We start from the raw sequence: 27,263 nt of genomic DNA on the forward strand, positions 1-27,263 counted from the left end.
GGGAATTGTTACTAGGATTAAATATGAAATATAACTGAGTTTAAATGTATTTGGCTAAGGTGTATGTAAACTTCCGACTTCAACTGTACACACACACACACACACACACACACACACACACACACACACACACACACACACACACACACACACACACACACACACACACACACACACACACACACACACACACACCTATATATCTATATAACTAAACGTATGCATATTACTTTAGGGTATGAAATAGTTGAATAAAGTTTAAATACAATTTTTTTATTAAAATAAACAGCTTACGACCTGTGTATCCTATGGCAGAAAGTGGGAGGGAAGTATGGCTTGCTATCAGCTTGGAACACATCTACAGTATATATATAACCTATATAATTGATATAAGTGTATGGAGGACTATTAGAAATATAATGCAACTGGGATAGAGCACTAGAGCCGGGGGTCAATAGAAGAACTTACTACTCTACTGGGATAGAGCACTAGAGCCGGGGGTCAATAGAAGAACTTACTACTCTACTGGGAAAGAGCACTACAGAGCCGGGGGTCAATAGAAGAACTTACTACTCTACTGGGAAAGAGCACTACAGAGCCGGGGGTCAATAGAAGAACTTACTACTCTACTGGGAAAGAGCACTACAGAGCCGGGGGTCAATAGAAGAACTTACTACTCTACTGGGAAAGAGCACTACAGAGCCGGTGGTCAATAGAAGAACTTACTACTCTACTGGGAAAGAGCACTACAGAGCCGGGGGTCAATAGAAGAACTTACTACTCTACTGGGAAAGAGCACTACAGAGCCGGGGGTCAATAGAAGAACTTACTACTCTACTGGGAAAGAGCACTACAGAGCCGGGGGTCAATAGAAGAACTTACTACTCTACTGGGAAAGAGCACTACAGAGCCGGTGGTCAATAGAAGAACTTACTACTCTACTAAGAAAGAGCACTACAGAGCCGGTGGTCAATAGAAGAACTTACTACTCTACTGGGAAAGAGCACTACAGAGCCGGTGGTCAATAGAAGAACTTACTACTCTACTGGGAAAGAGCACTACAGAGCCGGGGGTCAATAGAAGAACTTACTACTCTACTGGGATAGAGCACTACAGAGCCAGTGGTCAACAGAATAACTTACTACTCTACAGAAACAAAACAAACAATAACACAACAAAAGGAAGGAATACAAATCCAATTTCAAGAGATTGTGCTTTGACACATTCAAATGAAATTATTCATAGAATTTACCAGCCCTGCTCAATAAATACCTGAACAGACTTCAGTAGAACCCACCACCTTAAAATATCCAAATCTTACTAAAAAAGTTGTGCTTTAGTCCATACAAGAGACAAAGTTCCATCTGAGAAAAGACATTGCGTACCAAAAGGTGAATTTTAACATTTTTGTTTTAATTTAGCAGACAATCTTATCCAGAGTTACTTACAGGAGTAATTAGGGTTAAGTGCCTTGCTCAAGGGTACATCGACAGATTTTTCACCTAGTCTGCTCAGGGATTCAAACCAGCAACCTTTCAGTTACTGGTCCAACGCTCTTAACCACTAGGCTACCTGCCACCCAGGTGAATGCTGCAGTCCTAGAAATCCAGTGCAGTGGACAGTACATTCACACCTTCTGTGTAGGAGTGGGGCATCCAGAAGTAAACTAGGACAGTATCAGGACCACCATTACCCATGAGTCTTTGCCCTTTGGCCCTTCTCCTTAACCCCTTCCTGAAAGTTGAGAGCCCTCTGAGCCGTGGGCTCCCTAGGGCCTGCTGGAGCTGCGGCTCTGCTCCATGGTGGTGAAGAAGAGGCAAATTGCAGCAGTGAGCAGTGTGTGCATGGACTCATACAGCAGCTTGGGTGAGAAGACACTCCAGATGAAGAGGTGGTAGCGCAGGGCCGTGACCAATACCACGTAGGCCGCCGCCGGTACGGACCGCAAAAGGGCCAAGCAGTAGCATCCATGGCCGACCGCCACTGAGCTCCTGGAGAGAGGTGGAGAAAAGGGAAAGATGGAGATGAGATAGGGTGAAGAGATACAATGGGAGAGAAGAGAGAGATTGATTATCCTTCAATCAGAAGAATGGAAAAACAGATGTCAACAGCAGTCAAAACAACAAATGCCTACTGTACCTGACAAAACAAATGTAATTCGGCATTCACAGTTTGCATCTCATAGGTCACGTTTTAAAGCACAGATTTTCGAGTACACCACGTGTACATTCAACCTCCACATTTAAAGTATTTGATATAAAACAAATGCTATTGAACCGAGGCCTGGACTCAGACAAATCCTATTGCATCTCTCTTAGCCTTGAGGCACATGCTTTCAATCAGCCTTTCAACCTGAGAACTTGTATCTCGTCTGTCTCAATGCTTACGGTTGCATTAGCCTGACATCGACTCCTTAGTACCTCTGAAAAGAGCCTGACCTCATTGTCTATTTAGATAGGGCTGATAGATGCCAGCACATGTAGAGAGTACAGGATATGACCTTCTACGGCAGCCTTTCAATTCAAATGAAAGGCAGAGATGGAGAACAAGTTGCACACTCTTCAAAGGGTTTCCCACAGTCTCTCATTTGAAACAATCGGAAATACAGAGAATTGTACAAGCTGTTAGCACATGTTGTCCTTTTACACTCACTCTCTTTCACATTTGATCTCTTTCACACACAAGTACACATGTGCACAAACACGCATTCAATCACAGCATCTGAAAGCTCCTCTGTCTGAGTCATTACAATGCCATTGTCGGTCTGAACAGAGCCACAGTTCATCCCATATTCAGACTGGGATATTGCAGCCAGGTAATCTCAAAGCTCTGGGGGAGGAACTGCAGCCAGGTAATCTCAAAGCTCTGGAGGAAGAACTGCAGCCAGGTAATCTCAAAGCTCTGGAGGAAGAACTGCAGCCAGGTAATCTCAAAGCTCTGGGGATGGAACTGCAGCCAGGTAATCTCAAAGCTCTGGAGGAAGAACTGCAGCCAGGTAATCTCAAAGCTCTGGGGATGGAACTGCAGCCAGGTAATCTCAAAGCTCTGGAGGAGGAACTGCAGCCAGGTAATCTCAAAGCTCTGGAGGAGGAACTGCAGCCAGGTAATCTCAAAGCTCTGGAGGAAGAACTGCAGTCAGGTAATCTCAAAGCTCTGGAGGAGGAACTGCAGCCAAGTAATCTCAAAGCTTTGGAGGAGGAACTGCAGCCAGGTAATCTCAAAACTCTGGGGGAGGAACTGCAGCCAGGTAATCTCAAAGCTCTGGGGATGGAACTGCAGCCAGGTAATCTCAAAGCTCTGGAGGAGGAACTGCAGCCTGGTAATCTCAAAGCTTTGGAGGAGGAACTGCAGCCAGGTAATCTCAAAGCTCTGGGGGAGGAACTGCAGCCAGGTAATCTCAAAGCTCTGGGGATGGAACTGCAGCCAGGTAATCTCAAAACTCTGGAGGAGGAACTGCAGCCAGGTAATCTCAAAGCTCTGGAGGAGGAACTGCAGCCAGGTAATCTCAAAGATCTGGAGGAAGAACTGCAGCCAGGTAATCTCAAAGCTCTGGAGGAGGAACTGCAGCCAAGTAATCTCAAAGCTCTGGAGGAGGAACTGCAGCCAGGTAATCTCAAAGCTTTGGAGGAGGAACTGCAGCCAGGTAATCTCAAAACTCTGGGGGAGGAACTGCAGCCAGGTAATCTCAAAGCTCTGGGGGAGGAACTGCAGCCAGGTAATCTCAAAGCTCTGGAGGAAGAACTGCAGCCAGGTAATCTCAAAGCTCTGGGGATGGAACTGCAGCCAGGTAATCTCAAAGCTCTGGAGGAGGAACTGCAGCCAGGTAATCTCAAAGCTTTGGAGGAGGAACTGCAGCCAGGTAATCTCAAAGCTCTGGGGGAGGAACTGCAGCCAGGTAATCTCAAAGCTCTGGGGATGGAACTACAGCCAGGTAATCTCAAAACTCTGGAGGAGGAACTGCAGCCAGGTAATCTCAAAACTCTGGGGGAGGAACTGCAGCCAGGTAATCTCAAAGCTCTGGGGGAGGAACTGCAGCCAGGTAATCTCAAAGATCTGTGGGAGGATTTTCAAGCCTGGGAAATTATCCCTCCCAAACAAATAAAGGCTCTCTGAGAGCTGCACTGAGGCAGTGGGTGGTAGTGTAATTTAGGGTAGGTGTTGAATCAAACACCTGTGGGTTTGTTTGTCTGCGTGTTCGCATAATCAGTGAGCGTCCCCACACAAGCCCCCATGTAGGTGCCAACATAAATGACTGTACTCAGCGCCACACACTGAATGTGTCCTTCTATATCTCTCTCACAAACAGCTATCAATGCACATAGCACACACATTTTGGGCCAGAAGAAAAGTATTGAAACAAAGGTCCGGACCTGAACTGTATGATGTTTTATCGCAAATCTCTTTAGCTCACATACCATAAAGGTGTTTATATCAACTAACATTCACATTTGTAGCATTTACTCAGACAATGACAATGCTGTATGAACAGCTAATCAATGGGGTTTAGAATCTAAACATGATCAAGCACTAAATACATTTTAAACTATGTCATCTGCATAGGTGTGGAAGTTGGCACAATATTCAAATATGATTTTGCTTAGTGGGAGCCATGTATAAGGAGAGAAGTGGACCAATAATAGATCCCTGTTGGACACTGGTAATAGCTGTATTCATGATTAAGTAAAAGAAAAGTGGAACAAGAATAGATCCCTGTGGGACAACAGTAATGCCTGTAGACTAGATACCAGAATTTTGACTTTGATACCGATACCCTTTTTTAGTATCACAATACTCAATACCACGGCAAGAAAATAAGGCCAAAGTCACAGAATGGCACTCAGCTACTGCACTGTTCAATCGTTGGGCATGTTTTAAGTTCAATATTTTACATCAACATCTCTCCCAAAGATGAGATGACATGGGTCACATTATGCCTAGCGAAAACCAAACACTGCATTCCATAGTAAGAACCTTATACCAACGGTCAAGCATGGTGGTGGTAGTGTGATGGTTTGGGGATGCTTTGCTGCCTCAGGACCTGGATGACTTGCCTTAATAAGGAACCATGAATTCCGTCTGTGAGCTGAAGCACAGCTGGGTCATGCAGCAAGACAATGATACCAAACACACAATCACGACTACATGAAAATGGCTAAAAAGCTACCAATTTGACGTTTTAGACTGGCCGAGTCAAAGTCCAGACCTAGTCCCAATTGAGATGTTGTGGTAGGACTTGAAACTTGCAATTGATGCTTGAAAACCCACAAATGTTGCTAAGTTAAAGTTGTTCCGCATGGAAGAGTGGGCCAAAATTCCTCCACAGCGACGTGAGACTGATCAACAACTACAGGAAGCGTTTGTTTGGAGTCATTGCACCTAAAGTGGTACAACCAGTTAATAAGTGAAAGGGGGCAATTACTTTTTCACACATGGGCATTGGGTGTTGCATAACTGTTGCATAATAAATATGTAATTGTTGTGTTATTTTGTTCAGTCGTTCCCTTTATCTAATATTAGGTTTTGGTTGAAGATCTGTTAACATTCAGTATAAAAAATATGCAAAAGTTGAGAAAATTTGAAAGAAGGCAAATACTTTCTCACAGCACTGTATGTGTGGGTTACAGAGATGAGGTAGTCATTCAAAAATCATGTTAAACATTATTATTGCACACAGAGTGAGTCCATGCAACTTATTATGTGACTAGTTAAGCACACTTTTACTCCTAAACATATGGGTTGAATACTTATTGACTCAAGACATTTCAGCTTTTCATTTTTTATTAATTAGTAACAATTTCTAAAAACAGTCCACTTTGACATTATTGGGTATTATGTGTAGGCCATTGACAAAATCTAAATTAAATCAATTTTAAATTCAGGCTGCAACACAACAAAATGTGTAAAAAGTCAAGGGGTGTGAATATTTTCAGAAGGCACTACTTTCTGTTACTCCTACACCAGAGGCGTATGAGGCAAGTTACTGTATTAGGTGTAGTGTACTCTGCAGAGACTAGACCCTCAAGGCATGTGTTGCTGCTCTGCTCAAGCTGCCTATGTAGCAGGTAGCATTGACTGCATCGGGAGTGTGTGTGCTCAGCTGTGGCTCCGGTCTGCCAAGACACACACAGCTGGTGTAGCAAACCCCAACAATGTAATTATTACAATGATGTTGTGATGCAGAACAGGCCACATTACTCACACATGGGGCCTGATTCAACAGATATGTAATTAATCAAGGGATCCAGATTCATCCAACTCATTTTATGCCTAATATCTACGTTTTAACGGAATGCACAGGTGTCATGAAGAAAACTGCAGATGATTACATAAAAGGTCTACATAACCAGTAGAAAGACATTTGTCTTGTCTTTGTTGTGGTGATCACATCTCTCAGCTCTACACATCCCCGTTCCTTTGCAGCAGGAGAGACCTGCCCGGCATCTGGCGAATTAGGTGTCTGTTCATGTCCTGTCCTAGGCAAAGGTCTCTAGCTCCCTGATTAGGTAGTAATTGAAGGGCATTCCCCTCTTTGGAAATGAGTTCAGGCATTAGTCAAGCACCTTCACGTCTGTACCACACCCGCCCACACTCCGTTTACTTCCTGTCCTCTTCTTGGGCTGGCTTTAGTATTGATCCAGTGCGCTCCCTCTATCATGACCCAGGGAGCAGGACTAAAAAGGGATGACTGCCTGTAAAGGAGTGTGAGATACAGGATGTGCGTCAAGGGATACCACCTATAGAACTCTGGAGCTTTTGAGAATTGTCCCCTTTTGACACTCAAAAACACAGCCCTGGCAATGCATTTGCACCACATGTATTTTCCCATTTCTGGGTGCAGTCTGCACAGATTTGACCAGGACATATGTTTGAACAGCACTAGCAAATGTTGGGAAAGGGGGTTATTGAATTCTCTTTGTTTGCTTGGACTACTTTGGAGCACTTTTATCCTGGTGAAAACATGGCCCTAGACAGATCCTATTCAACAGCAATGAAAACTTTAGTTTTATCTTGCCCTGTGGTTTTAGGGTTTCCCGACAAGGGAGGTATTGATCAAAGCCCATTTCCAGTATTTGGTTCTGTAGTGTGGATGCTGATGGGGCATAGTGCATTATAAATGAGCTGCATTGTGTCAGACTACTTAAGAGGTTCATTTATCAAGCAGACCTCTCAAACTGCACTTTGTGAATGGGGCCATTCTGGTGGAAAACTGCAGAGCTGGAGGTGGGGATGGAGGATGTGGACATGAATAATGAGAATTTACAAATCTCGGTCTGCTCGTATTATGTATGAGATACTCAGAGGGGATGGATTGTGTGACGCACGTTTCCCCAGATTAATCAATTGGTTTATGACAGTGTTACAAATATGGGACTTTACTTGAACTGGCATCCTGCAAGAGCATATGTAAGGGATAAACAACGACGGGCTGACGTAGGGGGTTTGATGAGATCCCCGAGGCTGAACTTCACAGTTAACAAACCAACAAACTACCTGTCGTTAATATTATTGATTAAAATAAAGAAGAGGGTCGTCAACTGAGAAGCTGACCAGTCTCAACTTGGCCACAGTTATGGTCTGACACACACAACATTATTGTAGAACAATAATTGTCGACATATCAATGACTCTTGTTAGCGGGGCACAACTGACTGTCCTTGACTTGACACCAGCACCACGGGTGGTCCTAAAAGCCACCCAGATATGCAAATGGTGCCATTTCGTGACATAGCGGAACGCGACTCGGTGACATAGAGGCAGACTCCCAAGGGGCGAGACAGGGAGTAATGGGATTTGGAATGTTCTCCTGCATCCACACTATGATGCTACGTCAAAGAGGGGATGATGTGACAGACAATTCTACCCATTTCTCTGCTTTAATTAATGTGTGTAAATGCATGTGTGTGTATGTATGTACAGTACCAGTCAAAAGTTTGGACACACCTACTCATTCAAGGGTTTTTCTTGATTTTGACTATTTTCTACATTGTACAACAATAGTGAAGTCATCAAAACTATGAAATAACACATATGGAATTATGTAGTAACCAAAAAAGTGTCAAACCAAAAAAATATATCTTAGATTTTAGATTCTTCAAAGCAGCCACCCTTTGTCATGATGACAGCTTTGCACTCTTGGCATTCTCTCAACCAGCTTCATGAGGTAATCACCTGGAATGCATTTCAAATAACAGGTGTTCCTTGTTAAAAGTTAATTTGTGGAATTTCTTTCCTTCTTAATGCGTTTGAGCTGATCAGTTGTGTTGTGACAAGGTAGGGGTGGTATACAGAAGATAGCACTATTTGGTAAAAGACCAAGTCCATATTATCACAAGAACAGCTCAAATAAGCAAAGACAAATGACAGTGCATCATTACTTTACCTCTCTAGGGTAGGTGGCACCAAATCGTCCCACCTACGTAACAGCCAGTGGAATCCTGTGGCGCGTTATTCAAATACCTTAGAAATGCTATTACTTCAATTTCTCAAACATATGACTATTTTACAGCATTTTAAAGACAAGACTCTCGTTAATCTAACCACACTGTACGATTTCAAAAAGGCTTTACAACGAAAGCAAAACATTAGATTATGTCAGCAGAGTACCCAGCCAGAAATAATCAGACACCCATTTTTCAAGCTAGCATATAATGTCACAAAAACCCAGAAGACAGCTAAATGCAGCACTAACCTTTGATGATCTTCATCAGATGACACACCTAGGACATTATGTTATACAATACATGCATGTTTTGTTCAATCAAGTTCATATTTATATCAAAAAACAGCTTTTTACATTAGCATGTGACGTTCAGAACTAGCATACCCCCCGCAAACTTCCGGCGAATTTACTAACAATTTACTAAATTACTCACGATAAACGTTCACAAAAAGCATAATTATTTTAAGAATTATAGATACAGAACTCCTCTATGCACTCGATATGTCCGATTTTAAAATAGCTTTTTGGTGAAAGCCCATTTTGCAATATTCTAAGTAGATAGCCCGGCATCACAGGGCTAGCTATTTAGACACCCAGCAAGTTTAGCCTTCACCAAACTCCGATTTACTATTAGAAAAGTTTGATTACCTTTGGTGTTCTTCGTCAGAATGCACTCCCAGGACTTCTACTTCAATAACAAATGTTGGTTTGGTCCCAAATAATCCATAGTTATGTTCAAACAGCGGCGTTTTGTTCGTGCGTTCAAGACACTATCCGAATGGTAAATAAGGGTTACGAGCATGGCGCATTTCGTGACAAAAAAATTCTAAATATTCCATTACCATACTTCGAAGCATGTCAACCGCTGTTTAAAATCAATTTTATGCAATTTTTCTCGTAAAAAAGCGATAATATTCCGACCGGGAATCTGCGTTTAGGTAAAAAGAAGAAAGAAAATAAAGCTCGGGGTCGACTCGGGCACGCGCCTAAGCCCATTGTCCTCTGATCGGCCACTTCCCAAACGCGATAATGTGTTTCAGCCTGGGGCTGCCTCGATATCGTTCAGCTTTTCCCGGGCTCTGAGAGCCTATGGGAGCCGTAGGAAGTGTCACATTACAGCAAAGATCCTCAGTCTTCAATAAACAGAGGCAAGAAGAACAACAACTTGTCAGACAGGCCACTTCCTGCATGGAATCTTCTCAGGTTTTTGTCTGCCATATGAGTTCTGTTATACTCACAGACACCATTCAAACAGTTTTAGAAACTTTAGGGTGTTTTCTATCCAAAGCCAATAATTATATGCATATTCTAGTTACTGGGCAGGAGTAGTAACCAGATTAAATCGGGTACGTTTTTTATCTGGCCGTGTAAATACTGCCCCCTATCCCCAACAGGTTAAGACATGGTTAGTCACAAGCAATGGACATTAGACCGGTGGAAATCTGTCCTTTGGTCTGATTTGGGATTTTTGGTTCTAACCGCTGTGTCTTTGTGACACGCAGAGTAGGCGAACAGATGATCTCAGCGTGTGTGGTTCCCACCGTGAAGCATGGAGCAGGCGGTGTGATGTTGTTGGGGTGCTTTGCTGGTGACACTGTCAGTGATTTATTTAGAATTCAAGGCACACTTAACCAGCATGGCTACCACAGCATTCTGCAGCAATACTCCATCCCATCAGTTTTGCGATTAGTGGGACTATCATTTGTTTTTCAACAGGATAATGACCCAAAACACACATCCAGGCTGTGTAAAGGCTATTTGACCAAGGAGAGTGATGGATCAGATGACCTGGCCTCCACAATCACCTGACCTAAACCCAATTGAGATGGTTTGTGATGAGTTCCACTGCAAAGTGTTCAGCATATATGGGAAGTCCTTCAAGGCTGTTGGAAAAGCATTTCTCATGAAGCTGGTTGAGAGAATGCCAAGAGTGTGCAAAACTGTCATCAAGGCAAAGGGTGGCTATATTTTTAATTTGTTTAACACTTTTTTGGTTACTACATGATCCCATATGCTTTATTTTATAGTTTTGATGTCTTCACTATTATTCTACAATGTAGAAAAATAAAGAAAAACCCTTGAATGACTAAGTGTGTCCAAACTTTTGACTGGTACTATATGAGTGTAAGTATGTGTGTTCACAATTCCCTTTTTCCCTCTCCAAGAGCAGGACTTCAAAGTGGTCGTTTTCATCAATTATTGAAAAGCTGGCGTGCATTTGGAGAAGGGGTCCCCCATGTTGGACTAGGCTTTACGATCTGCTTCGGCTGCATTTCGGAGCTAGTTATCACTCAACCTAATTGGAAATAGATGCCAGTAACAAAGAAGCTTAGAGGCCCCTTTAAAGAAGAAAACCACCATCCACCCACAAACAGCTTTTTGATATTATCCACATCCTCCATCCCTTCTTTTTTCCATTCCATATCTGTTAGCTTATAGCGCTGTGATTCATACTGTAATGTACATTCAAGACACGGGGTAGCAACACTTATCTCATGTTTTAATAATCACGTTCTTTTATCTTATGCTCTTTGAATTGTGCTCTAGGTGGCTAACTTGTTGCCGGAATCAAATGAATTAATGAGACAATCAATTAGGGGTGCAAGCGTTAAAACGATGTACAAAGTGTTCCCGGATCAAGGCGATCTCTTGCATCTTTGATGATCACTTTTGCATTTCCAAATAACATCCAGGGGTAGCTTGCTGTGCTGCTGTTTGAATCCAAAATAAATTGGCATGTGGCCAAGGCGTTGTCATCACATTATGATCCTGTCCCAATAATTACACACTGCAGTCTCATGCTAGACGGGAAGAATATACTGTCCTCTGTAGGGTTACTGTCCTCTTTTGTCTTTATGTATTATGGTACGGTAGTGCTCAATTCAGTTTCCATTCCAGTTTCGCAAATCAGTTGAAATTCCATTCATGAACAATTGAATAACTGGAACGTTTCACCAGCCTCTTGTTTTAGTCCGAATCAATGTTGTGAGTACATGGACGCCTTCCCTGCACAATTTAGGAAACATTTAATTCAACCTTTCTTTAACTAGGCAAGTTAGTTAAGATCAATTTCTTATTTTCAATGACGGCCTAGGAACAGTGGGTTAACTGCCTTGTTCAGGGGCAGAAAGACAGATTTTTACCTTGTCAGCTCGGGGATTCGATTTAGCAACCTTTCGGTTACTGGCCCAATGCTCTAACCACTAGGTTACCTGTGAGTACATGAACATCCTCCCTGCACTAAATCATCATGTTGTGAGTACATGGACGTTCTCCCTGCACTAAATCATCTTGTTGTGAGTACATGGATGTCCTCCCTGCACTAAATCATCTGTTTCAATGCTTTCAATCTACCAAATCTTCTACTTCATCATTGGTCTGCTACAGTAAGACAAACAAGCTCACAAGATAAACCCATGGTTAGCTGGTACCTGGGCTGTGTATGTTCGAATGAATTAACTTATGAATGTATCATCACTAATGACACTTACTGGTGTGAGGGGGCTGAGTGTACAGTAACTGACCTCTTCTCTGAGCTGAGGTAGCAAACCAGGTGGGCAGCCCAGAGCAGGGGCCCGGCATATGTGCTGAGGGCGGTGAGGAAGAAAGCCGGGGCCTCTACGTAGCTCTCCAGTCCCACAAAGCCCACCGAGATGTCAACCGTGGCAATGCTGTTGGAGTTCCCCTACAGACAAACAGCCAGCCAAACAGAAGATGTCGGTTTTATTAAGCTTCATTTTCACACCTAACCTTAACTTACTTAGCTAACGTAGTAGCTAAATAACGTGGCTTACTTTGCTAAAGTAGCTAACATACAGTAGCTAGTGTAGCTAATGTGACTATTTAAGTTAACAAAATGTAGCTAAGCAGGGTACAGCAGCTAACTAAGTTAGCTAAATTCAATAACTACGTCTGACTTAACTTTGGGTAAAATTAATATATGAAGATTACGGAATACACTCAATGTTAACTTTCGAAAGGAGTCAGAAGCTGATACTATTAAAATGTCTCCAGCATGCTCCTCCACTTCACAGGTAGCTATTCAGAGCTGTCTGTCACCTCACTGGCCTTGTAAGGGCTGCAGTGGTGGTGTAAAAACTCCCCTCCATCTCGTCTCTCCTCCCCACTGTTTTTGGCCCCGTCTCTCATTCCCCTTTCCATTTCCTGACGAGGGCTCAGGTGTGATGGAAGAGCTTTCGCAATTGCCGCGGGAGCTGAATTAATTCACCGGCTGATGAGGGCCACTAGCTCCCCTCTCTCTTGCCTGGAGGGGTGGATGGATGGAGTGAGCGCGTGCGTGCTCGTGCGTGTGAAAGGACCCATTCTGTCAAAGAGCTTGACTAAGCCACCCTCCAACGGACAAACTCAACACCATATTTTAGTGGATCAATTAAACCATTGAATCATGTATGTTCCACAGGGCCGATCATGGAGTGGCTACAAGAGGAGTTTTAGGACATTGGACTGCTCAGCTTGGCCTACAGTAGGGCTGGTTTACAGCTTTGTTGAGACTAACCATTACCCAGGGTCAATAATTTCACACATGGGCACCTAGAGTGGTAATTAAGTGACAAAAACAAGGAGTTGGAGGAATTCAGGGACGCCAGAAAATGTTTTATTTGCTGAACACTGGGGCTGTGTGTGTGTGTGTGTGTGTGTGTGTGTGTGTGTGTGTGTGTGTGTGTGTCTCGGGATGTTAGGTACTGTGACAGCAAAATATAATTGTACACTTGATTATGTTCACTGAAACAGAAAGACATGAGGAAATCTAGAAGACAGTGACCTCTTCTATCCTGCATGAAAAAGTGACCTACCTACACAGACATACAGTTGAAGTCAGAAGTTTACATACACTTAGGTCGGAGTCATTAAAACTCGTTTTTCAACCACTCCACAAATTTCTTGTTAACAAACTATAGTTTTGGCAAGTAGGTTAGGACATCTACTTTGTGCATGACAAGTAACTTTTCCAACAATTGTTAACAGACAGATTATGTCACTTAAAATTCACTGTATCACAATTCCAGTGGGTCAGACGTAGACCTCAACAAGACTGGTTCATTCTTGGGAGCAATTTCCAAACGCCTGAAGGTACCACGTTCATCTGTACAAACAATAGCACGCAAGTATAAACACCATGGGACCACGCAGCCATCATACCGCTCAGGAAGGAGACACGTTCTGTCTCCTAGAGATTAACGTACTTTGGTACGAATAGTGCAAATCAATCCCAGAACAACAGCAAAGGACCATGTGAAAATGCTGGAGGAAACGGGTACAAAAGTATCTATATCCACAGTAAAACAAGTCCTATATCGACATAACCTGAAAGGTCTCTCAGCAAGGAAGAAGCCACTGCTATAAAACCGAAATAAAAAAGCCAGACTACGGTTTGCAACTGCACAAAGATCGTACTTTCTGGAGAAATATCCTCTGGTCTGATGAAACAAAAATAGAACTGTTTGGCCATAACGACCACCAAAAGGGGGATGCTTGCCAGCCGAAGAACACCATCCCAACCGTGAAGCACGGGGGTGGCTTGCTGCAGGAGGGACTGGTGCACTTCACAAAATAGATGGCATCATGGGTGCACTTCACAAAATAGATGGCATCATGACGAAGGGAAATGATGTGGATATATTAAAGCAACATCTCAAGACATCAGTCAGAAAGTTAAAGCTTGGTCGCAAATGGGTCTTCCAAATGGACAATGACCCCAAGCATACTTCCAAAGTTGTGGCAAAATGCCTTAAGGACAACAAAGTCAAGGTATTGAAGTGGCCATCACAAAGCCCTGACCTCAATCCTATAGAAAATGTGTGGGCAGAACTGAAAAAGCGTGTGCGAGCAATGAGGCCTACAAACCTGACTCAGTTACAGCAGCTCTGTCAGGAGGAACGGGCCAAAATTCACCCAACTTATTGTGGGAAGCTTGTGGAAGGCTATCCGAAACGTTTGACCCAAGTTAAGCAATTTAAAGGCAATGCTACCAAATACTAATTGAGTGTATGTAAGCTACTGACCCACAGGGAATGTGATGAAAGAAATAAAAGTTGAAATAAATGTCTCTCTACTATTATTCTGACATTTCACTTTAAAATAAAGTAGTGATCCTAACTGACCTAAGACAGGGAATTTTTACTAGGATTAAATGTCAGGAATTGTGAAAAACAGAGTTTAAATGTATTTGGCTAAGGTGTATGTAAACTTCCATCTTCAACTGTACGTCTTTCGCATCTTCATTTAGAAAAGTACTTAATCTGCTGTGTCTGCTTTGCACTCAAAATAAGATATTTTTTCCCCTCATGCTTTTAAATATTTTGGGGGGAGTGCAGATCCCCCTCATCTAAAGGTCCCTTACCTGGAAGTAGAAGAAGGCCTGTCCAAACCAGTAGTGCATGATGGTGGTCTGGGCAGCGTCGTAGTGGAGCTTCTTCCAGATGAACTGGGCCATCAAAGTCTGGACCAGCAAGCAGCAGCACAGCACCGGCAGGTTGTGGGCTCGGAACAACAGGGCCACCAACAGAACCACACCACTATAAAAAGATTAATTTTTTGTCCAATAACTATGCTTAATGAGTAAATAAGACAAATAAGTGGTTCTAAGCTAACTTGCATGGTTCAATAAAGGTTGAATAAAACAATGTACACAGGATTCAAACTTGCCACCTACCGACTGCTAGCCCGCCTCTCTATTCTCTAAGCTATTTGCCATGTAGGCTACCTACCTGTAGATTTCCCATAAGCCCCTGCTCTTCAGCCGGGCATCGGCTGTGATGACCTGGGACCGCAACAGGTCCTTGGAGCCCGTGAAGAGGATGCCCAGGACGAAGATATACACAAAGCGTGCCTCCACGGTCCCCCTGAGGAGAAAAGAGATTAAGTGGTTAGCCTGTTTAAAACATTGTTCAAGGAACTCAAGTGTCCAAGGGCTGGCCACTCCATCTGAATGCCCAATAACCTGTTACTAGCCCCAGGTCCAGTTCAGATTTGAATTAGTTTGACTTTGTCTTTCTTTGTTGATGTAACAGGTTTTGTCAGTTATTTTTCTGCTGTGCTGCAGTTTCCATAAAACTTTCAAAAAAATACAGAAACACCTTCAACCTGCCTCTGCAGTTGCCCTTACAAACAGCCTCAACACTTTTCATTACAAAACAGCCCCATCCCAGGAAAGAAGGCAGCCATTTCGTGCCTCACTAGACATCAGTTATCTCCATGGAGAGACGTGAGAAGTTCATCTGTTTATTTATTTATGAGCGTTTTACTCTCTCATGGGCCCAGAGGAAAAGAACACGGATGGATAAGGTCAAGTCTCCATTTGACAGCATAAAGGGGAGGTGAGTAGAGCTAAGTATACTCTGCTCAAACCTGGAGACAAACCTGCAGAATGAGGCCCAGTAGTGGGAAAAGATATGTTGATTTACTAACCCAAAACAATGTGTTGAGATCTTACAAAGTGAGCTTTCACACTTCAGACGATAAAAATCCAGACTCTACTCCAAGCTAATGGATACATTTTCAACACCTCAACCTTTCTTGTTTGCAGCAATTATTGTGAGGAGATGACTGATTCATAGTTCATGTGAGTGCTGATGGTATATTTTTTTATTGTTATAGTTGAGATGTTTTTGGTCTACCTTGCTAGGCATAGCCTATTTTCATACAGTACGTATCTACCTTGTATCCATGAAGTTCAAAAAGTCCAGACCTTCATCGGACTGTAGTGTACAATTCCATACTTTTTAAAGTCTTGAAAATGGCTATTTGCCCGGAGCTTTTTCACACTAAGACCTGAGCAAGCACCCTGTACACAAGATACAAGACATCTGGATTCTAGATAGGTTGGGGAGTTGAAGGGCAAGCCAGTCTAGAAACTGATATGATGGCGGTAAGTACATAGACAGTCATCACACAGAGCCCCTCTTATGACAGAGAGAACTACACTGCTATCATTTCACACTTCAGAAATTCAGACAAACACCACTAACCTGGTAAAGAAAAGACTAAGTAAAGAAAGATCAATACAAAGTCAGCTCCCCAGCCTTTTGAGTCAAATGAACGTGGAAACACATACATACGTGTGTTAGACATAGCAGAAGACACAAGGACATGTGCTTTGACTAAAACCCATACAGGTGAATGATCCTGATTCCTGTGCCTGTTCTTATGGAACGCACAACATTTTCTATGTCTTCGCTCATTGGGAAAAGGTACGACAACAGGAGACGACACGTAGCCTCCTGGCACGTAACCATGGAGACAGGGTTGTGTGAACAGAAGTCAGGAGTTTTTAGTGTGAGAAGCCTTAGGAGAGACAGAGTGCAGACAGTCAGTCTGCCAAACAGCAAACAGACCGCCCACCCCCCACACCCCCTCACACCTTAGTACAATATCAGCCTCTCTTTGTGTGTGTGTGTGTGTGTGTGTGTGTGTGTGTGTGTGTGTGTGTGTGTGTGTGTGTGTGTGTGTGTGTGTGTGTGTGTGTGTGTGTGTAAGAGAGAGAGAGAGATAGAGAGAAGCATGGATAAGAATATGAAAATGAGCACTGGCAAACTACCAGCTAGTGAATAAACATGAACCTAAACAAACTAAAAATACCATGGATTTTGGTGCTGCAGCAGTTGTTACTGCTAGCTACTGTACCTAGGGAAGGAGAGGCAGAGGAGAATGAGGTTACAGCTCATTCTCAATAAAACCATGCTTAACTAGCGGGCAAAACATGTTGAAATGACAAGAGCAAAACTGCTTTTATGATGTGATTTAAACCTGTTTTGCCCACTGGGAAAGCCGTCGCCAGGTAAACCTCACTTCCTAAATAAACAAAGTGTCAATAAAAGTAAAACACTCAACCCCCATTAATTTAGAGAAATTCAACAAGGAAATAGATAGAAGAAACCGTCAATCTTCCAGACACTAATCAGCCTTACAAACAGGGCCGCCTTCTCGTCAAATATGACTAGACTGACAGCGTGTCCCCCAAAGGGACCAAACATCCTTGAGTTTTAAGGAGCCTGGAGTGATAGGAGTGGAATAAGGGTCTGGTTCACTAGGAGAGGGAGTCAAGCAGGTGTTGCCAATGTATTATTAATTCACAGTTTTTTTTATTGCAACCCTCGTCGATCAGATGAATGGCAAGCAGTTCCTTCTAACCCTGGAGTTGTGCTAGCTACAGCTCTCACCTTTATATTATTCACATTTTTTATCCACACACAATTAGATGTGGAGAGAATCCTTCTTTGTTTTTATACTAAGCATGACTGGAAATCCCAGTCTTGTCGGATTTATGCTAAGCATGACTGGAAATCCCAGTCTTGTCGGATTTATGCTAAGCATGGCAGGAAATCCCAGTCTTGTCGGATTTATGCTAAGCATGGCTGGAAATCCCAGTCTTGTCGAATTTATGCTAAGCATGGCTGGAAATCCCAGTCTTGTCAGATTTATGCTAAGCATGACTGGAAATCCCAGTCTTGTCGGATTTATGCTAAGCATGGCTGGAAATCCCAGTCTTGTCAGATTTATGCTAAGCATGGCTGGAAATCCCAGTCTTGTCAGATTTATGGTAAGCATGACTGGAAATCCCAGTCGTGTCGGATTTATGCTAAGCATGGCTGGAAATCCCAGTCTTGTCGGATTTATGCTAAGCATGGCTGGAAATCCCAGTCTTGTCGGATTTATGCTAAGCATGGCTGGAAATCCCAGTCTTGTCGGATTTATGCTAAGCATGGCTGGAAATCCCAGTCTTGTCAGATTTATGCTAAGCATGGCTGGAAATCCCAGTCTTGTCAGATTTATGCTAAGCATGGCTGGAAATCCCAGTCTTGTCAGATTTATGGTAAGCATGACTGGAAATCCCAGTCGTGTCGGATTTATGCTAAGCATGACTGGAAATCCCAGTCTTGTCGGATTTATGCTAAGCATGGCTGGAAATCCCAGTCGTGTCGGATTTATGCTAAGCATGACTGGAAATCCCAGTCGTGTCGGATTTATGCTAAGCATGACTGGAAATCCCAGTCGTGTCGGATTTATGCTAAGCATGGCTGGAAATCCCAGTCGTGTCGGATTTATGCTAAGCATGACTGGAAATCCCAGTCGTGTCGGATTTATGCTAAGCATGACTGGAAATCCCAGTCGTGTCGGATTTATGCTAAGCATGGCTGTGGGACTGACTTGTTAACTGTGAGGATACGGAGGAATCAAAGAGTGCGTGGTTCGACAGGTTGCTGGTTCGAATCCACAAGCCTACTAGTTTAAAAAAAATCTGGCGATGTGAACTTGAGCAAGGCACTTAACCCTACTTGCTCCTGTAAATCACTATGGATAAGGGTCTGCTAAATGACTCAAATGTAAATGTGTGTTGGGATTTTCCACAGGCGTCTGTGTGAGGGCTTGAGTTAGATGATATTGCTCAGAGCAACACAATCAGCAAATGAAATGAGCTGGAAATATGACAAACAAATGCCATGCTGAGGCCAGTGTGTGTTATTTGGTATGAGTGGCACAGATGGGTAGAGAACGAGAAAATGCCGACATGATGCCAGCCCCCTCGCTCTCTCTCTGCAGTGAGGAGGCACATGCTCTCAGGGGAAACCACACACAGAAATGAAATCCTGGTATTTAGATGCTGGCAGAACAACCATGCTAATAATACACTTGAATAAACTGACCAAGTCCATACCAAAAACAAGAGGAAGATTCTGAAGGTTTCTGGAGACCATGGACTGCAGTCTGTCTGTCTGCCTGCCTGTATAACTGGTTATTAAACAAGGTGTGTATCCTCACTAGCTTGACTGATGACAATATCCCACGTGATGACAATATCAGTCATCAAAATGCCATAACTGCCATCTTGGAGAGCAGAGCACAATGGAGCAGTCAAGATCAGTCAACTCTGTGTTGTTGGATGTGTCGAACTGCTTTGCTTTATCTTGGCCAGGTCGCAGTTGCAAATGAGAACTTGTTCTCAACTAGCCTACCTGGTTAAACAAAAAATTAAAAAAATAATTTTAAAAAAGAGAGGAGGACGTGTCTCAAAACCCAGAGACACCTGCCAAGAGATCTAGCATTAATGTCACTGACAGATTGCAAAGCTTATTGGGTAATGATCATTTTGTGTCACTTTTTGGGAGAACAGTTTAACTAGACACCATTATTTGCTCATGAGTAGCATGCGGTAAGAGGAAAACATGAGAAACTGACATTGACTAACAGTAGTATCCTGGGTGCTCAAAGGCCTCTAGATTCTGTTTTCAACAGAGGTCATAGCCACGCAAAAATGAAAACATGATCTAAACTAATTTTGTGACCAACTGAACAAATACTGGAGAGAATGTAGAAACACATAATTTGAACATGGTCCTAGTTGATTCTGTAGTAATTATATGGTTGTGACAGAGCGAGGCTTAGAACAGGGGATTGTGGAAAGGCTATAGGCTGGATGTGCGTATGAGCCAATGATAGCTTCATTCTTATCCAGGAATGTCTTTAGAGAGAGAGACTGAGCCGTTGCTTATCATACCATGACACATGCAATCACCTCAGGTGTGTATTTGAATGCTTTGTGTGTGTGTGTGTGCGTGTTCACGCACGTGTGTGCGCGCATGTGTGTAGTCAAGAGGTTCTGATGAGAGCCTGGAATTAATTTGCAACTTCATGAGGGATCTGCATGAATAAATGTTCCCAAATGAAGTGTCAGCACAACAAACATCTAATCAGGATCAAATAAAGGGGCTGCTTTGGGGAGGTGTTGAGCACTGCAGGAACCAATTGAGATGGTACTAGAAAACAGCCACAAAACACTAACAGTGCTTTGACAGAACATACTCAATAGAACTTTTAAGATATTTCAGTCATTTTTGACACCTCGATTGAAGTGGTGTGTAGGTTCCATGTGCTCTGCAGTACATGTATTTTGAGTCATTTATGGAAACTAACTCAGGTTTAGCGGCAACTCTTAGACTTAGAAGCAAGTGTTCTTGTAATAAATTGTCCAAACTATCAAGCTACAACCTTGATCTCTCATTGAAACGTTCATCGCTACAGTACTCAGCCCCTCTCTGAACAAGGTGGTTCTCTAGCATAATGAGAAACATGACATTAGCCTGGGTTTGAAGGAGGGTCACCTTTGTTCAAGTATCTCTCAATCTTTACATTTCCTCACAGGAATGGCAACATAAAAGATGGGATATGAAAGAAAAACTCCAGAAGAATGGAACTGAATTAGCGCCGGGAGTGATGATGTTCTGGAGCAAACACTATGACATCTCAGAGACTACTAATGTCACTATGCTATAATGCTATTTGGAACAATGAAAGCATCCTCTACATTGTTTACATTGTTTCAACTCTGGTGCTTCACTGCATTTGTGTGTGTTTTCTGGGGGTGTTGGAAAAAGACCAGAAAATACACAATTCTATTCAGTATGGTGCTGTAACACAAGTCAAGTGTGTTCAGATAACACAGTAGCCTCCCAGGGTCTCTGGGAGATGTATTTCATCACAGAGACATCGGTGGCCCTTAAGCCACTCCTGTAATTCACATTAACTGCACTGGGCTGAGATATGATTTTACGTTGCCATTTAACAAGGGGATGACTTAACAGCGGGGCAGATAACTGCTTGTCACAAAGACTGGACGGTCTTGCCTGCGACTGGAGTATTCTACAATCCAAAGACATTCAGTATGTCACAAATGACATTTACATTGAAAGCCAATCACATTTCACATTTAGATGTGGGCATTCTAGGGCCGGGCAATGTATTGTGTGACACCTGATGAAGCCAGCAAAACATTTTGATTACATTTAGGATTAGTTGAGCTAGTATTAGTCAATGTGGTAACCTGCACTTGTCTTTTCCTACTAGCACTGTCTTTGCTGATAACTTCTTTATTGAGGAAATATTTGCGTGCTACGACTGTGATATGGTTGTCTCAGCTAGCGATCTTAAGATGAACGCACTAACTGAATGTCGCTCTAGACAAGAGCGACCGCTAAATTACAAAAACGTTAAATAAGGTACAACAAACACACAACAGTTTTAATACTGGCCTACCAATGCTATAATGATGTGAGGAGAATTGTAACATAAAACATGGGAAAACCAAAAATAAATAAGCAGTATGAAAAACAGCTAATAAAACGTGAAACTATTACAAAAAATCTGGACGATTGTACATATTATTTCCCAGAATGGCTTTCCTTGTACCGGAGCTACATGGTGACAATATTCCTTTTTTGAATGACAATAAAAATGGTCTGATTGATGACCCCATCTGGTAGGGAGGGGGGAGGACTCGGCAGCCTCTGCTGGGCCACATAAATCATGGCTGTTCATCAGGCTGAGGACTGGCAGCACGACATCGAAACGTGAAACAGCAGGAGACCCATCAATTCCAAGGCCCTTTTCCCCAACATTTTTACAGTCTACTCTACAATGCTCTTTTGGAGAATTTGGTGGAACATTTCCTGATGTGCAACAGGCGAAGAAAGAGTGAAGAAAGGAGAGAGAAGGAGAAACAGAGGGAGAAATAAATAGGGCCATTAACTCGATCACTACAGATGTCATATCTTAATTTGACCTATTTCGTCACAGGAGGAAAATAATCCTGCAGCAGGAGGATTTGAATATCTGAAGAAATATTTAGAATCGCCACCAAGGGGCAGGTGGAAGCGCTATACCGTATCTTATGTAGGCTAAGTGCAGGCTACAGCGCGTCTTCTGTGAATTCTTATGTGGATTATAATAAATTGACATATTTGTAGGGGGTAGATATATTTTTGTTAGGGAAAATCAGATTATTTTTTTAGATCAGTTTTATTATATGTTCCAAGGCAAGCAATAGGCAGAATAAATGATTGGTTTCCTCAGTGTCTGTGTGGTCCAGAAGTTACAGCCACTGACCACAGCAGATATGCCAGAGCCGACATGTGTTCGAATCCAGCCCAATGCCCTTTCTCATGGATGAACGTCTACTTTTGATGCATTAATTCCCCCTGGTTAAAGGGTTAATACCACGTGGTTACACAGTTAAAACAGAAACAACTCAACGGGTAAAAGTGTAGGCATTAATTCAGTGTGTTTAAGGTTTTGGTTTGGGGAAGGCTTCAAATAAAATTATAAAAATGATGCGCCTATGTACAGTTGTCGCCAAAAGTATTGAGAATGACACAAATATACATTTTCACAAAGTTTGCTGCTTCAGTGTCTTTAGATATTTTTGTCAGATGTTACTACGGAATACTGAAGTATAATTACAAGCATTTCATAAGTGTCAAAGGCTTTTATTGACAATTACATGAAGTTAATGCAGAGTCAATATTTGCAGTGTTGACCCTTCTTTTTCAAGACCTCTGCAATCTGCCCTGGCATGCTGTCAATTAACTTCTGGGCCACATCCTGACTGATGGCAGCCCATTCTGACATAATCAATGCTTGGTCCTTTTGTGGCAGGGCTGAAATGCAGTGGAAATGTTTTTTGGGGGATTCAGTTTATTTGCATGGCAAAGAGGGACTTTGCAATTAATTGCAATTCATCTGATCACTCTTCATAACATTCTGGAGTATATGCAAATTGCCATCATACAAACTGAGGCAGCAGACTTTGTGAAAATAATATTTGTGTCATTCTCAAAACATTTGGCCACGACTGTACAATACATAATTTTTCAATCAGCATACACTATATGAGCAAAAGTATCTGGACACCTGCTCGTCGAACATCTCATTCCAAAATCATGGGCATTAATATGGAGTTGGTCCCCCTTTGCTTCTATAACAGCCTCCACTCTTCTGGGAAGGCTTTCCACTAGATGTTGGTCACAAGAGCATTAGTGAGCTAGGGCACTGATGTTGGGCGATTAGGTCTGGCTTGCAGTCGGCTTTCCAATTCATCAAAGTTTTTCGATGGGGTTGAGGTCAGGGCTCTGTGCAGACCAGTCAAGTGTATGGACCTCAGGGACATTGTCATGCTGAAACAGGAAAGGGCCTTCCCCAAACTGTTGCCACAAAGTTGGAAGCACAGAATCATCTCGAATGTCATTGTATGCTGTAGGGTTAAGATTTCCCCTCACTGTAACTAAGGAGCCTAGCTCGAACCATGAAAAACAGCCCCAGGCCATTATTCCTCCTCTACCAAACTTTACAGTTGGCACTATCCTTTTGGGCAGGTAGCGTTCTCCTGGCATTCGCCAAACCCAGATTCGTTCATCGAACTGCCAAACGGTGAAACGTGATTCATCACTGCAGAGAACGTGTTTCCACTGCTGCTTGGCCACGGAATCTCATTTCATGGTGCTCTAGGTGAACAGTTCTAATGCTGACTTTGCTTCCAGAGGCAGTTTGGAACTCGGTAGTGAGTGTTAAAACTGAGGACAGACGATTTATACATGCTTCGCACTTCAGCACTTGGCAGTCCAGTTCTGAGGGCTTGTGTGGCCCACCACTTCGCAGCTGAGCCATTGTTGCTCCTAGATGTTTCCACTTCACAATAACAACACTTACTGTTGACCGTGGCAGGGCTGAAATTTGACAAACTGACTTTTTGACAAACTGGCATCCTAAACTCAGCAAAAAAAGAAACGTCCCTTTTTCAGGACCCTGTCTTTCAAAGATAATTCGTAAAAATCCCAAAAACTTCACAGATCTTCATTGTAAAGGGTTTAAACACTGTTTCCCATACTTGTTCAATGAACCATAAACAATTAATGAACATGCACCTGTGGAACGGTCGTTAAGACACTAACAGCTTACAGACAGTAGGCAATTAAGGTCACAGTTATGAAAACTTAGGACACTAAAGAGGCCTTTCTACTGACTCTGAAAAATACCAAAAGAAAGATTCCCAGGGTCCCTGCTCATCTGCGTGAACGTGCCTTAGGTGTGCTGCAAAGGAGGCATGAGGACTGCAGATGTGGCCAGGGCAATAAATTGCAATGTCCGTACTGTGAGACACCTAAGATGGTGCTTCAGGGAGACAGCAGCTGATCGTCCTCGCAGAGGCAGACCATGTGTAACAACACCTGCACAGGATCGGTACATCCAAAAAATCACACCTGCGGGACAGGTACAGGATGGCAACAACAACTGCCCGAGTTACACCAGGAACGCACAATCCCTTCATCAGTGCTCAGACTGTCCGCAATAGTCTGAGAGAGGCTGGACCGAGGGCTTGTAGGCCTGTTGTAAGGCAGGTCCTCACCAGACATCACCGGCAACAATGTTGCCTATGGGCACAAACCCACCATCGCTGGACCAGACAGGACTGGCAAGAAGTTCTCTTCACTGACGAGTCGCGGTTTTGTCTCACCAGGTGTGATGGTCGGATTCACGTTTATCGTCGAAGGAATGAGCGTTACACCGAGGCCTGTACTCTGGAGCGGGATCGATTTGGAGGTGCAGGGTCTGTCAAGGTCTGGGGCGGTGTGTCACAGCATCATCGGACTGAGCTTGTTGTCATTGCAGGCAATCCCAACTCTGTGAGTTACAGGGAAGACATCGTCCTCCCTCATGTGGTACCCTTCCTGCAAGCTCATCCTGACATGACCCTCCAGCATGACAATGCCACCAGCCATACTCCTCGTTCTGTGCGTGATTTCCTGCAAGACAGGAATGTCAGTGTTCTGCCATGGCCAGCGAAGAGCCCGGATCTCAATCCCATTGAGCACGTCTGGGACCTGTTGGATCGGAGGGTGAGGGCTTGGGCCATTCCCCCCAGAAATGTCCGGGAACTTGCAGGTGCCTTGGTGGAAGAGTGGGGTAACATCTCACAGCAAGAACTGGCAAATCTGGTGCAGTCCATGAGGAGGAGATGCACTGCAGTACTTAATGCAGCTGGTGGCCACACCAGATACTGAATGTTACTTTTGATTTTGACCCCTGCTTTGTTCAGGAATGTTCACACATTATTCCATTTCTGTTAGTCACGTCTGTGGAACTTGTTCAGTTTACGTCTCAGTTGTTGAATCTTGTTATGTTCATAAAAATATTTACACGTGTTAAGTTTGCTGAAAATAAATGCAGTTGACAGTGAGAGGACAAATCTTTTTTTGCTGAGTATATGACGGTGCCACTTTGAAAGTCACTGAGCTCTTCAGTAGGGGCCCATTTTACTACCAATGTTTGTCTTTGGAGATTGCATCGCTTTGTGCTTGACTTTATACAGCTGTCAGCAACGCGTGTGCTTGAAATAGACACATCCACTAATTTGAAGGGGTGTCCACAAACTTATGGTGTATCATCAGTATTCCTAGTATTCTTAGTTCTTGCTAGAGCCTTGAGAACTGTCGTAGCGCAGTAGGTCTAAGCAGCGTGCTCTGGCTCCAAGCCTCATGAGGTTGCGGCCAGTTCTGGGCAATCTAGTCACCAGCCTGAGCCTACATTATGTCCACAAGTTAACTGCATTTATTTCAATGTTTTCAAGAAGTAAAAGAAAGATTGCTTCGGTGGACAGATGTCTTTTATACAGGTAACAAACTGAGATTAGGAGCACTCCCATTAAGAGTGTGCTCCTAATCTCAGCTCGTTACCTGTATAAAAGACACCTGGGAGCCAGAAATCTTTCTGATTGAGAGGGGGTCAAATACTTATTTACCTCATTAAAATACAAATCATTTTATAACATTTTTGACATGCGTTTTTCTGGTTTCTTTTGTTGTTATTCTGTCTCTCACTGTTCAAATAAACCTACCATTAAAATTATAGACTGATCCTTTCTTTGTCAGTGGGCAAACGTACAAAATCAGCAGGGGATCAAATACTTTTTTCCCCTCACTGTAGGCTAACGGGTATTGGAATATAATCAAATAACAAGGGGCCTACTGCATCCATCGATGGCACTAGATTATCACCAGCGGATGTCTCGTTGAACCATTGATACGGGCTAAATTCCCCTGCATCGCTGATCTCAATTGCAACCATTATTGGTCAACCCATTATGGCTCCCTAAAATATGTTTGTATTACTTGTGTCCTGCTTGCAACCAAAGTCTTTCAAGATACAGTTGAAGTCGGAAGTTTACATACACTTATGTTGGAGTCATTAAAACTCGTTTAACAACCACTCCACAAATTTCTTGTTAATAAACTATAGTTTTGGCAAGTCGGTTAGGACATCTACTTTGTGCATGACATGACAGATTACTTCACTTATAACTCAATGTATCACAATTCCAGTGGGTCAGAAGTTTACATACACTAAGTTGACTGTGCCTTTAAACAGCTTGGAAAATTCCAGAACACTATGTCATGGCTTTAGAAACTTCTGATAGGTTAGTTGACATCATTTGAGTCAATTGGAGGTGTACCTGTGGATGTATTTCAAGGCCTAACTTCAAACTCAGTGCCTCTTTGCTTGACATCATGGGAAATCTGAAGAAATCAGCCAAGACTTCAGAAAAAAATGATAGACCTCCACAAGTCTGGTTCATCCTCGGGAGCAATTTCCAAACACCTGAAGGTACCACGTTCATCTGTACAAACAATAGTACGCAAGTATAAACACCATGGGACCACGCAGCCGTCATACCACTCCGGAAGGAGACGTGTTCTTTCTCCTAGAGATGAACGTACTTTGATGCGAAAAGGGCAGATCAATCCCAGAACAACAGCAAAGGACCTTGTGAAGATGCTGGGGGAAACTGGTACAAAATTATCTATATCCACAGTAAAACAAGTCCTATATTGACATAACCTGAAAGGCCGCTCAGCAAGGAAGAAACCACTGCTCCAAAACCGCCATAAAAAAGCCAGACTACGGTTTGCAACTGCACATGGGGACAAAGATCGTACTTTTTGGAGAAATGTCTCTGGTCTGATGAAACAAGAATAGA

The 27,263-nt window shown here is 43.0% G+C and overlaps 1 protein-coding gene across 2 annotated transcripts in view; it reads right to left on the bottom strand.

The window, feature by feature from the left end:
• Positions 1 to 257: 257 nt before the first annotated feature.
• Positions 258 to 27,263, bottom strand: part of pigg (phosphatidylinositol glycan anchor biosynthesis class G (EMM blood group)) — a 115,251-nt gene continuing 88,245 nt past the window's right edge. For both annotated transcript variants that reach the window (XM_029726577.1, XM_029726588.1), the window contains 4 exons: positions 15,169 to 15,303; positions 14,802 to 14,976; positions 11,965 to 12,125; positions 258 to 1,991 (listed from right to left, as the gene is read on the bottom strand). In XM_029726577.1, coding sequence (XP_029582437.1) covers positions 1,769 to 1,991; positions 11,965 to 12,125; positions 14,802 to 14,976; positions 15,169 to 15,303 — 694 coding nt within the window. In that variant the 3' untranslated portion in view covers positions 258 to 1,768. The remainder of the gene's footprint in view (positions 1,992 to 11,964; positions 12,126 to 14,801; positions 14,977 to 15,168; positions 15,304 to 27,263) is intronic.

Source organism: Salmo trutta, chromosome 3 (assembly GCF_901001165.1).
Source record: "Salmo trutta chromosome 3, fSalTru1.1, whole genome shotgun sequence".
In the NCBI taxonomy this organism is placed as follows: domain Eukaryota; kingdom Metazoa; phylum Chordata; class Actinopteri; order Salmoniformes; family Salmonidae; genus Salmo; species Salmo trutta.